The sequence below is a fragment of the Chaetura pelagica genome, unplaced genomic scaffold (assembly GCF_000747805.2).
Source record: "Chaetura pelagica isolate M959 unplaced genomic scaffold, ChaPel_1.0 scaffold56, whole genome shotgun sequence".
NCBI classification, from domain to species: Eukaryota; Metazoa; Chordata; class Aves; order Apodiformes; family Apodidae; genus Chaetura; species Chaetura pelagica.
The window spans coordinates 170951-186494 of NW_009953792.1; the positions used below are offsets into that span (position 1 = coordinate 170951).

A 15544-nucleotide genomic window follows, 5' to 3' on the forward strand; every position below is an offset into this window, starting at 1 on the left:
TGCTGTTTCCCATTAACCTAGAACCTTTCATTCATTTTCTCCCACAGCTTGCTTAAAAAAAAAAGGTAATAGCTCATGTTGCCAGGCTTGATGGATCTTTGTAGTTTTCCCACTGAACCAACCTTCTGACCTAGAGAAAACAAGGTTTCAGTTTCATTGTTGTATGAAGATTTCCTACATTTTTGGTGTATCAGGTTTTTTTTTCTTCTGGAAGATCTGTTAGTATTTTCAGTGTGTCATAAACTGCCACTTCAATTGAAGAGCAACAAGTTTGAAGTCTTGAGCCTGGTTCCCTTTCCCCTCCATGCCTACTGGTCATTGTAGTTAAAGGTTACAATCTGGCCTTTAATTTTTCCACAAATAATATATTGAAAGTACTGACACAAGCTTGAGGAGGCAGAGGCATTCATAGCTATTTTCATTATTTCCTTCTCATGTTACTAATGTTCTCTGGCAGTTTCTCACTACAAATAATAATGTGTACGTGTACCCCTTGGTTCTTCTTCATTTTCCTTTAACTGTGTTTGTTCTGAAGTAAACTGAGCCTGGTTTGCAGATATAGTTAAAGCTTTTAATTAATTCCAGTAATAGTGTTTGAAAATATGGATATCCTGTGATAATTCTTATCTGTAATTCTTTAATAGACTGATTTTTGGGAGGGTGTTGTGGTTTTTTTAATGGGTGTTCTCTGGCTACAGTTAATCTGCAGCAAGTAGAATATTTGTTTGGTTTTCAAGTCAATCCCTGGCCCAGGATTTTAACTCCTGAAAGGTGTTAAACCAAAACCTCTCCACTTCTTTGGCTGCAGGAGTCTTTGCTTCTTGGTTGGCCAGGATCCATTTTGTTCTTCCTCTGAAGGCTGTTGTTGCACCCTCTGTGTATGTGCCTTTTCCTCCCCCCCCTTTTTAAGAAAAGGCACTCAGAGGATGATTCCATGGAAATAAAGAGCTGGACTCAGCAGTGACAAGCTGTGCCCGTGGGTGGAAAAGGATTGGATAGCTCCCTTGGACACTTCATTTTTTTGGGGCAGCTGCCTGACAGATTCTTGGCTTCTTCACATCTTTGGTGGTGCCACTTTTTTATGTGCTAAAAGCCTCTCTCAATGGAACAGCCTTAACTGCAGTCCTCTTTTTCTCTAGAAGATAATGATGCACTTTTGAAGCTGTCAGTGCAGTGTCCCCAGCCACAAAAGGCTGAACTGTAGTTGTCTTCTATGTGGTTTTTATATTTCTGGAAAGGAAAGCATCATGTTTTTGTCTACTAACTCATGTATGTAGGGCACGGAAGTTGTGAAGGATGGTTTTGCTCATAGCTGTCATTGGTCCTGGGTGCACTTTTTCCTCTGACATCTTCCTGGCTGGCTAGGAATGTGGGAAATCAAGTAGACAAAACCTTGTGAATGTCACAGTCCTCTGTGAGGGACCACACTGGAAGTGAGGTGATGTCATTACAATAGTTGTGAAGCATCTGTAAAATGCATGTAATGTAAAGAAATACAGAAATAGCATTGCACAGTGATAATGACTGTGGGTCGTGGGGCTTAGCAAGAGTCAGGCAGTTTTTCTGAAGTGTGTGGATAAATCATGTGACCATAACAGAAATGTAAAGGTTTGAAATTACAAATAGAGAAGTTTTGATGTGTGTTTCGAGTGTTGTGGAGGCTGTGAGAGGGCCTCACACATCCGTGCTGTGGATGGGAGGGATTGGTTTGTGTCTCTCACAGGTTGTGTCCAGGTTTCCAGTTTTATTACCTGCATGTTCCTGAAAGAATAAAAAAAACAAACCACCTTACTTTTTTTGCACAAAAATTAACATGTTTCTTTTAAATTTTTTATTTCCTAAAGAAGAGGAGACAAAAGAGGTGCCTGTGGAGGAAGGGGAGGAGGAAGACAGTGATGATGATGCTGAACCAATTGCAGAATTCAGATTTGTACCCAGCGACAAATCAGCCTGTAAGTGAAGAGAAAAATCATGTTTTAGCCTCAGGTCTTGGCTATATGTGGAATCACAGAATCATGGAATTGTCAGAGTTGGAAGGGACCTCTAGAGATCATCTAGTCCCACTCCCCTGCTAAAGCAGGATCACCCAGAGCACATCACCCAGGGCTGCATCCAGGGGCTGGAATATCTGCAGAGAAAGGGACTCCACACCCTCCCTGGGCAGCCTGTCCCAGGGCTCTGTCACCCTCACAGTTAAGAAGTTTTCCCTCCTATTTCAGTGGCACTCCCCATGTTCCAGCTTGTGCCTGTTGCCCCATATCCTGTCCCTGGGCACTGCTGAGCAGAGTCTGGCTCCATCCTCCTGCATCCACCCTGAGATACGTCCAGGCATTAAGAAGGTCTCCCCTCAGCCTTCTCTTCTCCAGGCTGAGCAGTCCCAGTTCTCCCAGCCTTTCCTCATCAGGGAGATACTCCAACCCCCCAGTCATCTTTGTTGCCCTCCCCTGGACTCTCTCCAGCAGTTCCCTGTCTCTCTTGAACTGGGGAGCCCAGAACTGGACTATTCCAGCTGTGGCCTCACCATGGCAGAGTAAAGAGGGAGAATAACCTCTCTTGACCTACTGGCTACATTCTTCCTTTTGCATCCCAGGATTCCATTGGTCTTCTTGGCACAAGGGCACGTTGCTGGCTCATGGATCATTTACTATCTCCCAGGACTCCCACATCCTTCTCCTTGGAACTGCTTTCCAGCAGGTCTACCCCTAACCTATATTGGTGCATGGAAGTCACTGGGGTGTAGAGATGTGACATGATCCTTTATTGTCCTCCTCCAATTGAGTGATTTCTGTGTGCTGAGAAGAACAAAACAAATTGTTTTATCTTGTTTGAAACTGGAATATTTCAAGCAGCCACTTCTCCAGGAAAATTCCAGTGCTTTAAAATAGAGATTTTTATGTATAAACAGATGACACAGGTAGCCTTATCTATTTATCTTTGCAGAGAACTTGTATGGGAAACATCTTTTTAGTTAGAAATTCAGTGGCATTTGAGTCAGTGATAATATCATGAAGAACATGCTGAAATCCAGGCACTGCTGAGAGTCTGGCTCCATCCTCGGGTATCCACCCTGAGATACGTCCAGGCATTAAGAAGGTCTCCCCTCAGCCTTCTCTTCTCCAGGCTGAGCAGTCCCAGTTCTCCCAGCCTTTCCTCATCAGGGAGATACTCCAACCCCCCAGTCATCTTTGTTGCCCTCCCCTGGACTCTCTCCAGCAGTTCCCTGTCTCTCTTGAACTGGGGAGCCCAGAACTGGACTATTCCAGCTGTGGCCTCACCATGGCAGAGTAAAGAGGGAGAATAACCTCTCTTGACCTACTGGCTACATTCTTCCTTTTGCATCCCAGGATTCCATTGGTCTTCTTGGCACAAGGGCACGTTGCTGGCTCATGGATCATTTACTATCTCCCAGGACTCCCACATCCTTCTCCTTGGAACTGCTTTCCAGCAGGTCTACCCCTAACCTATATTGGTGCATGGAAGTCACTGGGGTGTAGAGATGTGACATGATCCTTTATTGTCCTCCTCCAATTGAGTGATTTCTGTGTGCTGAGAAGAACAAAACAAATTGTTTTATCTTGTTTGAAACTGGAATATTTCAAGCAGCCACTTCTCCAGGAAAATTCCAGTGCTTTAAAATAGAGATTTTTATGTATAAACAGATGACACAGGTAGCCTTATCTATTTATCTTTGCAGAGAACTTGTATGGGAAACATCTTTTTAGTTAGAAATTCAGTGGCATTTGAGTCAGTGATAATATCATGAAGAACATGCTGAAATCCAGGCACTGCTGCTGGAAAGCCCTTGTGTCCTGTTTGGTGCGGAGCTTAGAGTTGAATATTCTCAGTCTCTCTGATCTCTCAGTTCAAGATTTCTTGCCTTTTGATGTGGGTATTGGTGGAGAAATGAGGGAGATTTGTGTTCCTTTGTGTCCCTGCAGTGGAAGCCATGTTTTCAGCCATGTGTGAATGCCAAGCTCTTCACCCAGACCCAGACGATGAAGATTCAGACAATGATTACGAAGGGGACGAGTACGATGTTGAAGCCCATGGTTTGTAACATTTGTTTCTTTTGAAATACACCTGCCAGCACTGGGATACCTGGAACTTCTGTGGTCTGTTAAGAAGTTTCTTGTTTATTACTCATCTTGCTGAAACATTCTTTTTGCCACAGGCACAGTATAAAAACTCAGAAATCTGCAGGAAATCTGTAAAGTTGAAGTGCCACAAATCGCTGAAATTCAGCAAAAGACTTGTTCTCATTCTCAAAAGTCCCAAAACACAAATATCATCCTTTCCTGTTCCCAGTGGACGTGCTAGCCCAGGTTCAGTGCCCACACTGTGATGTGGTCAGTGCACATTTCTGTGTATATTCTGTAACTGATGTAAACAGCCTTTTTATCTCGAGTCACAGAATTACAGAATGTTAGGGGTTGGAAGGGACCTCTGGAGATCGACTCCAACCCTCCTACCAGAGCAGGACCACCTGGCGTCACTCAGAAACACATCCGATGGGTCTTGAAAGTCTCCAGAGAAGGAGACTCCACAAGCTCTCTGGGCAGCCTGTCCCAGGGCTGTGTCACCCTCACAGTCAAGTTCTTCCTCATGTTGAGGTGTGTCACGGGCTGGTACCGGGGGCTACCGGCTGTCAGGATGTTTCCACGACTTCCCCCCCCAATGTGGAGAGGTTTGTTAAAAAGCCCGAGCGTCCACCTCTCCCAGAGGAACGGCTGCTGAGGGTTCATTTCTAAGAGGGTAGATTAAAGTACCCTCCCACCACGCTCAGAAATTGTTACTGAGACCAATGTTTAGTTTGCAAATTAATCAGTTTATTAAGGGACAATACAAATTAAGGGATCAAGGTTGGCTAGGTATATATTGGAAAAGGGATTCAAAGGCACTATGGTCTATAAAAGGCACACTCCGAAGGTGAGGTGTAAATCAATGGAGTGAAAGGGTAGGAGTTGAGCCCAGTAAGAAAGTTAAAGAGTATGTGTGTGTGTGTGTATATTTACCCTCCTTCCTTGCGTAGCACAGTTCTCGAAATGTGCTCGGCTGGAGATCTGCAGGGGGGCCGGCGTCCCAGTAACCGGGGCGACCCCTTCCTGCTGCTGGCAGGGCTCTGGTCCCGTGGCTTTGTGGCAGATGCAGGCTGGGCAGGCTCCTTCTCCGGTCCAGTTCGGTCCAGGCTGGGCAGGCAGGATCCCCGGGAGCGGGCACAGGCGGCGCCCCCCCCTCTCTGTTTCTCCTTGCAGCAGGAGGGGCGCTCAGGCAGGTTCAGGTACTGCAGCGGGGTCTGTCCCAAGCAGGCAGAGAGAGCGAGCAGAGACAGACGAGAAGAGCAGATTCTACTCTCTTTTTATGGATCAAAGACTTTCAAGAAAGTTCTCTCTGAAAGTTTTGTTCAAGAAAGTACTCTCTGAATTAGCCAATCACCACTGGCCAGGTACATATTCTGTTAGAAGCAGGTTTTAATCTGTTGTTTATTTTTCTGCCAGTTAACATAACCCTTGTGCTGCTTCTTTGCTATGCACTTATCTGGTAGGGCAAGAGACCTGCTCATTCTGTCCTTGAGTGAATCAGTGGAAAGGCATCACTTTTGCTGACTTGAAAGGCATTTTTTGTTTAGTCTTATGTGGGGGGAAGAAGATGGACTGTTCCCCACACCACCCTTCAGATTTTTATAGACATTAATAAATTCCCCTCTCAGTGTTTTCCCTTCTCTAGACTAAGCAGCCCCAGGTCTCTCAGCCTTTCCTCATGACAGATGTTCCAGTCCCTTAATCCTCCTTGTAGCCTCCATTGGACTCTCTCCAGTTAATCCCTGTCCCTCTTGATCTGGGGAGCCCAGAACTGGACACAATACTCCAGGTGTGGTCTCACTAGGGCAGAGCAGAGGGGAAAGATGACCTCCCTGCACTTGCTAGATACACTCTTAATGCATGGTTTCTGTAGCTGATGTCCTGTTCCTCCAACCCCTGCTTGATGCTGACTCTTCAGCTTAGGTCTGATAAACATAACCTTGATTTTTGCAGAGCTGGGACAAGGTGACATCCCGACCTTTTACACTTACGAAGAAGGATTGTCACATCTAACTGCAGAGGGTCAGGCCACCTTGGAGAGGTTAGAAGGCATGTTAGCCCAGTCTGTCAGCAGCCAGTACAACATGGCTGGAGTGAGAACAGAAGACTCAATAAGGGAGTTTGAAGGTAAGAAATGCTTTTGTTTTACTAAAAATATATCAGAGCAGTGATTCTCCAGTCCAGCTAAACACCAGGACTGAGCAACTGTCATGCTATGGGTCAGCAGCAGTTTTCTCTTTGTGCACAACCAGAGGCTATAAAAATGTTTGTGGTTCTGGGCACCACCTTCCCTGCCATGGATGGAGGGTTCATAAAGAATGAGGAGCACAGTGTTAAGAATTCTTGATTCTTACTGGTGTGATTTCCTGGAGTAGTGATAGGATGAAGTTGATGTAGGATTTTAAAATAAATTAAATTTGTGAGTCTGCAGTGGGATTAGGAAGCAATTTCCACCCTAAATGGGTAATAGTATTTTTTTCTGGAAATGCTCTGAATTGTAGGTTAATTATTCTCTTACAGAGTTCAGTGTGAATTCAGAATAATTGAAATACACGGGAACAGACTTTATTTTTTAAAAATTCCTTTTCTGAAGGATGCTGGCTCTTAGTGCTACTGATTGTTCAAACATATTTAAAAAGTTGTGGTTCAGGAAAAAACCCAGCATCTCAAATTTTGCCTTTTCTGCATGCTGGTTTTACTGGAACAGCTTATTACCTGGGAGAAGAACAGGGAGGTAGTTTAGTAGCATTGCTTTTTAAATTTTTTATTTTTTTTAAAATATATATAACAATAATAATGTTTCAGTACAGTCTTGACATTTTTGAAAGATGAAGAGCCATAGAACCCAACTTCCACCAGACCAGGTTGCTCCAAGTGTGATCCATCCTGGCCTTGAGCAGGGATGGGGCAGCCACAGCTCCTCTGGGCAACCACCTTCACAGGAAATACTTTTTTCCTCATATCTCATCCCAGACTCCCCTCTCCCAGTTTAAAACCGTTTCCCCTCATCCTGTCACTCCATGCCCCTGTAAAAAGCCCCTCCCCAGCTTTCCTGGAGCCCCTGCAGGCACTGGAAGCTGCTCTCAGGTCTCCCTGGAGCCTTCTCCAGGCTGAACACCCCAACTCTCTCAGCCTGGCTCCAGAGCAGAGCTGCTCCAGCCCCCCCATCATCTCCGGGGCCTCTGGACTCTCTCCAACAGCTCCATGTCCTTCTTATGTTGGAGCCCCCAGAGCTGGACCCAGCCCTGCAGGGAGGTCTCACCAGAGCAGAGCAGAGGGGGACAATCCCCTCCCTGCCCTGCTGGCCACACTGCTGGTGACACAGCCCAGGACATGGTTGGTTTCTGGGCTCCAGCACACATTGCCAGCTCATGTTGAGCTTCTCATCAACTGCTAGCCCCAAGTCCTTCCCCTCAGGGCTGCTCTCAATCCATTCTCCCCCAGCCTATATTTGTGCCTGGGGTTGCCCTGACCCATGTGCAGAACCCTGTCAAACTTCATGCAGTTTACACAGACCCCCAAATAATAATGCAGCTGTTTATTTCTAGCTATCAGTTTGCCCAGGATAGTGAACAGAATAATCACTCATCTCTTCTTAGCCACATGGAAGATTTTTTTATTCTTTGCTTTTTCAGTTCTTTACAGGTTCTCTTTGTTCCACAACTTTGAATAAATTTATATCATGTAAAAATAACCTTAGATGATAAATTCATGTTTTAGCAGTGCCTTTCAGTTGAAAATTTGGCCAGGTTTCTGAACCTCAGAATTTTGAAAATCAAAGTAAATTGAACAGCAATTATGTTATATGTCTCAAAGCCATCTTCATCAGTTTTATTTGCCCTCCTAATCTGATTTGCCATGGTATTGCTTCTTGGATTGCTACAATTATTGATATCCCCAGAGCTGCTCACTCTCAGAATGTTATTTTTTTTAACATTGTAGCACAGAGTGATTGTTCCTTTTTCCAACCTGATGGCTGAAAGTGGTTTCAAACAGGCTCCAGCCTCTTTCTGTTAGCACAGTTAAAGCTATTAAAAGGATTTTGTTGCACCAAAACTTCATTTAAAAAATACTTAAAAATATCTGCTGTTTAAGCCTTTTTATAAGATAAAGTGGGACAGGGATGTCTTTAAGTGACCCATTCCCCCCTCCCTGGAAGTGTTCAGGTTGGATGGGGCTTTGTGCAACCTGGTCTAGTGGGAGGTGTCCCTGCCCATGCAGGGGGTTGGAACTAGATGATCTTTAAGGTCCTTTCCAACCTTAACCATTCCATTATATGATTGATTCTAAGACTGATAGAGCTGGAACAAAGCCACAGCCTTTTGTGAGCACATCGGTGCTGCCTTCAGAAATTGAGCAAAGGAGTTCTCTACTCTGGCCATCTCGTGTCAGCAGAGGGCACTCGCTGCCCTTCCTGGAATTCCAGCTGCTTGCCGTGCTGATTTGATGTTGTTTTCCAGATGGGATGGAGGTGGACGTAGCACCAGTAGTTGCGGGGCAGTTTGAAGATGCAGAAGTTGATCACTGAGGAGGACATCAGCTGCTGTAAGTTCTTCTGTCCTCCAGCAGCAGTGCTTTTCAGTCCTGCAGAGCCTTCCATCTTTGTAATTTGTATTAAGCAGGTGATCCTAGATCTCCTATGGGAAGTATCTTGTGGTAGCCAGATGATGGTGACTTAGAGAAGAAGGTAGCTGTATTTATCACAAGTATGCAGAGTTGTACAGTGATCCATCCAAAACTGCCTGCTGGTGTGAACCATCATGCTGTGGGGGTAGCTTGTGTGGAGGGGTCTGTCTGGAAGGCAGGTCAGCCCTTCAGTAGATTTAAGAACTGTCCAGTCTCAGAGCCTCTTAAGATGCTGATACATGAAGGCTGGAGCCTACTGGGAAGTCACTCCTTAGTGTCCATGATTTTGCCCTTAGTGTACAAGATCCCCCAAACTTTTCAAGGGGGTCAGGGCACTTCACAGCACTGCAAGTCCATCTCTTCCTTCACTGAAAGTAGAGCAGGAACAGTTCCCAGTAAAGTTACCAAGCACTCTGGATGGGATTGTTCTCAGAAGTTCACATCTTAGAGGCAAGACCCTGCTTAGGTGGTTGTGTCCATGTGCTCTCCTGCCTGCCAGCACCTCTCAGTGGCATCGCAAGATGTGCCAGTGTTTCCCCTGGCGCTGGGTGGGAGAGGAAGAGCAGCTCATGCTGGGGCTGTTTGGTGATGCAGAGGCACAGCAGGGTTGTGATTCCACCCCCTGCTTCAGCCTGGGCACAGTTTGCATGTGCTGCTCTAGCACTAGTGTGTTCTCTCAGTTCTTCTGCCTCGCTTGAAAGTGGGACTGCCAGCTCTGGCCTCAAAGAAAGGGCAGAACTGTCACCCTTGTAATGCCAGAGAAAACAGTTGTGGGGCAGAAGCTTGTGGGAGAATCAAGGAAAGGAGCAAGGGAGGAAAGGGCCACAACTAGGAAGAAGAAATGCCAAAAACATGGATAGAAATGGGTCAGAAGTACCTGGTTAGGGAGTACAGTACTGAGTGAGAGGCTGCAGTCCCTGAGAAAGGCTGTTGTGGGGGGGTGCTGTGCTTCTGTTTTCCTCCCCCACTGCTTGTTTCTCTTTGTTGCTGTTAATGCTCCTGCTGCTCTCAGTGTCTCTGAGTAGCCCCGTGTTCACTTACTGATCTCAACCACTGCCACTCATTGTTTACTGGTTGGTGTCAGAGGTCAAACTTTCTTTCATTCATGCTTTTTACCCTGGGAAAGGCTTCTCAGTACACAGAGGAGTTTTTCCAAAAACAGTCCAGTGGTTTGCCCCACCATTGGACAGTTACCTTATTTGATAAAGGAAACATTTTAAAAGTAAGGAAAACTCTTCTGCTGTAAAGGAAGTGCCTCTTACTTAGTGAATGGAAGACTTGGCTCTGATGACCCCATCTCCAAGATTATTTCAGTCCATCATTTATAAAAGAAATAAAAATTGTGCTGTTGAAAATTCAAATTGGAATGCTGATTGTCCTGCTTTAAACTTGAGCAGGATGAAAGAAAATGAGTGCCTGGTAGCAGATCTCTCAGGAACCTGGAAGTTCAGGTGGAAGTGATGTTGACTGATCCAGCAAAACACAAAATACACCCAGTAAGAAGTAGTTTTGGTCATTGGAATTCTTTCTGCTGCTTATGCTGTGCTTTCTACAGGGTGGCAGATGGCTGTGAGAGGTGAATATTGTGAGAGTTGATTGGATAGGGTGTCCTTCTGTCCTCGTTGTGCTTACCAGAGCTGCAGAAGTGATCCCTGCCAGGGCAGGTCAAGTGATCTGCACGAGCAGTGTCTATGTCGCAGTCAGGTTGCTCCAGGCAGCAGTTTGTGATGAGCCTTCTTAAAGTAACCACCAGCCTGGCCGTGGTGATGTCATTTAAGTAATTCCAAAGCCCTAGGATGTATATGGCAGCAAGAAACAACTGAAGGTATGAAGTGACAAGCTCTTGCAGGTCTGTGCTAATTAGCACAGCTTGAGAGTGGCTTGGTTGTACATTCTCAAAATAGGGGCAGAGAAGGAGCAGGCTGCCATCTTCTTGGTTCTCTGTGGGGCAGCTCTGCCCTCTTAACCTTCTGAACTGAAAAAATAATCCACAAGAAGATCCTGCCTCTGATCCCTTGGAGAGCCACACACTGTCCTGCCTCCAAGGCAGTGCCCTTGTGGTGCACGTTGCTGCTCGTTACCTAAATGAGATGTGACAGTTGCCTGCTGAAGCTCCTGCAAGGCCTGCTGACTCGTGGTGTGGGACATTCCCACTGCTCTTGTAATAAGCAGTGTTTTGTCTGTCACATCACGAGGCTGCAGTAATTGTCCCAGAGCAACTGGTGTGTTCTGTGTGTGCTGGAGCAGCAGGGTCTCCCAGGACATGTTGTACAACTGCGGGTTGGAAGAGCTGGTTGTCCTGAGCTGGCCTGAGCTCACAGCTGCTGGCAAAGATGTTCAGCCCTTCTGAAAATTAGGTGTGATATAAAGTGCAGCCCTCTATGACTGCAAACAATGGGTGGCTACCATTCTGTAAAGATTCATGAGCTTTTATTTTGATGCCAATTCCATAAACTTGGTTTCTTGTATCTTTCAGATTCCTCTTGTGGCACTTCCAGAATAAGCTGTAAAACTGAAGGTGTTGCAGTGACTATTGGGAGTTAACAGCTCTTTTAATGACCTAAGCTTAGACATCTAGGTCTATAAATGCTTTTTATAGATGTTTAAACCAGGGTTTGACATTTGTGACCACTATGGGGTTATTTTAAAAAAACAAAACAAACAAAAAAACAGTAAAACCTCTTGCATCTAACACTTGAATGGGGCTAATCAGGGGCCATTTCAAAGAAGCCTTTTTAGGAATTCTAGGACTATCAGAAAGAAAACTGTAAGTAGAACAGAATTTTAGATTGTCCTAGAATTTTCCATATTTTTGTACCTGTTTGTTGCATTGGTGGAGTAAAATTGAAATAGAAATGTTACGAAGTCCAACTGAAATAAAATAGGGTTTGCCAAGGTTTAAAAACAAAGCTAAATTTAGTGCCCCTCAAATATAACTGGCTTCATCAGCTCAGTGCTGTCCCTTTCATTTCTCTGTGAGCAGAGTTTGAGTGGTACAGGAGATGAAATAGAGTCTGTACAGTCCTGAAAATGAGAACTGCTTTGTGTCTTTGTTTTTTATGTTAACAGCGTTGTTAAATAAACTAAGATTTTTGTATCTCACAACCAGCTCCGTGTTGCAGTTCTCAGTCCTTTACTTCAGCATCTGGCAGCTCTGAGCTGACATCCCTTCAGTTTTAGCACTCTCTTCTGCAACAAAAAAAGGTCCAGTGAAGCTTTTGCTGTTTAATTTCTCTACACTGGTGTTTTTGCCATGAGGCAGTGTCAGCAAACACTTTCATTATTGAACTTGATGTGTGAATAATAGGGCAGAACATTTGCAGAGTTCTGCCTGTTTCCAACTTTAGGAGCCAAGAGCTCAGTCCTGCTGGAGCTTTTGCTGTTTAATTTCTCTACACTGTGGTGTTTTTGCCATGAGGCAGTGTCAGCAAATTCAAGTGTTTTTTTTTCCCCTCTCTCAGTATCCAGATGAAAGTCTGATACTAAAAAGTTTCATTTAATTTGAAGTTGACTGTGCATTTTTTCAGTATAATTATGTTGGAATACAAAGAGTTTTATTTCCCAGCCCTACACTCCTGGAGTCTGGAGTGATCCTGCCCTGCTGAATCAATGAAATAGTGAGCATGTTCTGCAACAATTCTACAAGAATGTCTTTCCCAGCCCCTCTCTATAAGTATATGGATGTATATATTTACACAAATGCATGCTTAGGGTTGCAGAGTACAAAGGAGGGCACAGAATGAAGCTTTAGTTTTTGCACTGGGATTGAAAAGGAGATTTCAGGACAGCAAAGGAGTATTAAACTCTACCAACACCATAGTTTAGGAAAGAAAGCTCATACAATTTTAAATCACTGCTCATGGTTAAAACAGCCTTTGGATTTTTATTTTCTGGTGTCTTATCTCAGTTGATGCAGTGTGATGTTTTTATTGTTTTCCATACTGAACTGCAAGCTACCTGTCATATCCTGGCAGGTGGGCACAGTTGACCTACAGGGCAGCTGGACTATCTCAGTACCCTCACACCATATCCCAGCAGTAGGAAGCTCCAGAAAGGACAATTTGTGCTGTGCTAATGCAGAGCTGCAGGAGCAAACATCTTTAGATGCTTCCAGTCAATTCACTAGAGTGAGAGTAATTTTGGTCAGGTAGAAACAAACCTGGATGAGCCCTGAAGGCAGATTTGAGGAGTGTCTTGTGTGGATTGGCAAGTTTTACTTTCAATATAACTTTATTTCAGCTATGTGAAAGTGTTCTGGGTACACTTACACTTCAGAAGCAATCAGTACTTTGAATGTAAAATACTGATTTTTGTCTGTACTACCAAAACCAGTTAAACTCTTCAGTTCCTAATTTAGCTTTATTTTTCATTCTTTCTGCTACTTTTTGTTTTGCCTTAATTTAGTCAATTTAAGGCTTGTCTATTTCTCAGTGGTTTTTCTTTTGATTTTATATTCTACTTCTAATGGCCATAAATAGAGCAACTTCATGTTGAATCACCCAGGTTTATACTGATATTTTTAAAACTATCTGTTTTACCAAAATATAAACCATGTAGACACAGAGAAGTCAGATCTGACCTTTTTGCTTTATGGACTTTGCTTTTTGGCGTGGAAGTAGAACCTCTAACCTAACAAACCTTGGCTCTCCATAGGTTTGTGTCTCTGCTTTCTCTTTTCTCTGGCTGCCTGTTTTTATGCTCTTTGAGATTTATTTTTGAGACCTTTACCCCGTGGGCTTCATGGACTTAAAGGAGGCATGCAAATCAGTTCAGGCTCCTTTCCATACAAAATGAAGCTAAAAACTAGCTTGAGTACAGCAGTGAAGTCCCAGGGAGGAAGAAAATCTGTAGGGTATGGATCACATTAATAGGTAAAAGAGATAAAAAAACAGTAAAGCAAGAAAGTGACAGGTAGAAGCCTCCCAAAGCATTTGTCTTGGAAGCTGTACGGGGTATTAAAGTACATAGAAGGACCTGCCAGATGAGGAGAGGCTGATAACACTGGGTTTGTTCAGCTTGGAGAAGAGAAGGCTCCAAGGAGACCTTATCACCATGTTCCAGTCCTTAAAGGGTGGCTGCCAAGAAGATGGAGACTCCCTGTTTACAAGGAGTCCCATGGAAAAGACAAGGGGTCATGGGCACAAGTTGCTCCTGGGAAGATTCCCATTGGACACAAGAGGGAAATGCTTCCCCATGAGGACAGTCCAACACTGGAACAGTCTCCCAAGGGAAGTGGTGGATTCCCCCTCATTGGACAGTTTAGTCTCAGCTTGACAGGCTGCTCAGCCACCTCTTTATCAACTGGAGTAGCACCTAGAAAGGTTGGACCAGCTGATCCTTGAGGTCCCTTCCAACCTGGCATTCTAGGATATTTTTCAGAAGTCCCACACACTGTGTTTCTGTTCTGGCTGGTTTATAAACAAGCAGGTGGATGTAAAACCAACTACAGGAGGAGCTTCTTCTCAGGCTCGCAGGCTGGGGCTGTGTAGTCCTCACTGGGAGGAGTTTTACAGAAGATAAGTTTCCCTCAGTAAACCTACTCACACCAGGATCCAAGTGCTGCTCAATGATAAACCAGCACTTCTAGTTCTTTTCAGTCTATTAGCAAGCTATTTTTTTTTTATTTTATTTGAATGACTGAATACAGGGTCATGGATTAAGATTCTCTTGTATGAATGTCCAAACAGTTCAGTTCATTTTGCAGTAAAATCTGAAATGTATCTAGGAAAATGAAAATGAGGAAAGATTTTTATTGCAGTTAAGTAAGAAATTACATGAAAATATTTACTTCCCAACCTCTTGCAATAAAAGATAACAGACAAGAGTAGCTGTTTATGAATTCATTCATAATTTTACTGTGGAAAAAACCCCAAACCCTGTCTGATTCCTTCCCTTCCTCTTCAAACATGGTCTGCAAGGTGAATTAGGTAATGAATACAGGGGCCTACTACTGGTATCTTTGTAGGACTTGTAACTGCCTCTCAAACCCAGTAACTACAGAGTGAAAAACTGAATTTAATCTTACATATGAAAAATATACCTTGGCATATAAAAAAATTTAAGAGGCATCCAGAAGAAGAAATCTCATGCTAGAAACAACTGCAGAGGATGGTACCTATTGGTGGTGTTCTCAGTTGAGGCTGTAAAGGGTGTGTTTGTGCCCATTTGGGGGATGTAGCTTTCCTGTGGTTTTAAGCTCTTTTATTATTCTCTCATATTGCAAATTCATTTAGTTGAAGAAAAATATCTGATAAGTTACATAAAATCAAGGACAAATTAAGTTCCACATGATTCATCCCTGTGTACTGTGTCCATTTACTATGTGAAGAGGCAGCAATCATCTCAGATAAAGTAGTGCTGTTGGTTGGGTTTTTTTGCCTAAAATGCCCTTTTATGTGAGTGTCTAGAGAATTTTATGGTACTTTATTACTGCTCCTTCCAACCAAGATAAACATTCAACAGCCTGTAGTGGGACAGAATGGGGCACAGCCTTCCCAAAGGGAAGTAGGGGGTTACTTACCTGCACTCAGGTATTATTAAAACAAGGCTGGTCCTACAGACTGTAACTTTTGGTGCAGGGCACCTCTAGAACAAAGTTGTAGAGCCTCTTCTAGGGAGTCGTGGGGCCTTTTCTTGCTCTCTGACATAAGATCTAGTGCAAGTAGGAACATGATGAGGTCACTATAAGAATGAAATCTTCAGCTCCTTTTTTTTTGCAGGTGCCTTCTAGGGGAAGAAATCCAAGAAAAACCTTGAAAGGACTCTTAAAAAATTAAGTTTTGCATGTTGTTGTAATCAAGGTCAGCAAATGGCACTTATGGTTAAAGTGACAAAGTGTT

The 15544-nt window shown here is 44.0% G+C and overlaps 1 protein-coding gene across 1 annotated transcript in view; it reads left to right on the forward strand.

Moving 5' to 3' along the window:
* CLNS1A (chloride channel, nucleotide-sensitive, 1A) overlaps positions 1–11566 on the forward strand; it is a 16564-nt gene extending 4998 nt beyond the window's left edge. Inside the window, exons 3-7 of the mRNA XM_010001063.1 lie at positions 1845–1952; positions 3939–4049; positions 6033–6206; positions 8540–8624; positions 11182–11566. Of these exons, the coding sequence (XP_009999365.1) occupies positions 1845–1952; positions 3939–4049; positions 6033–6206; positions 8540–8607 (461 nt within the window). The 3' untranslated portion in view covers positions 8608–8624; positions 11182–11566. The remainder of the gene's footprint in view (positions 1–1844; positions 1953–3938; positions 4050–6032; positions 6207–8539; positions 8625–11181) is intronic.
* Positions 11567–15544: the final 3978 nt, after the last annotated feature.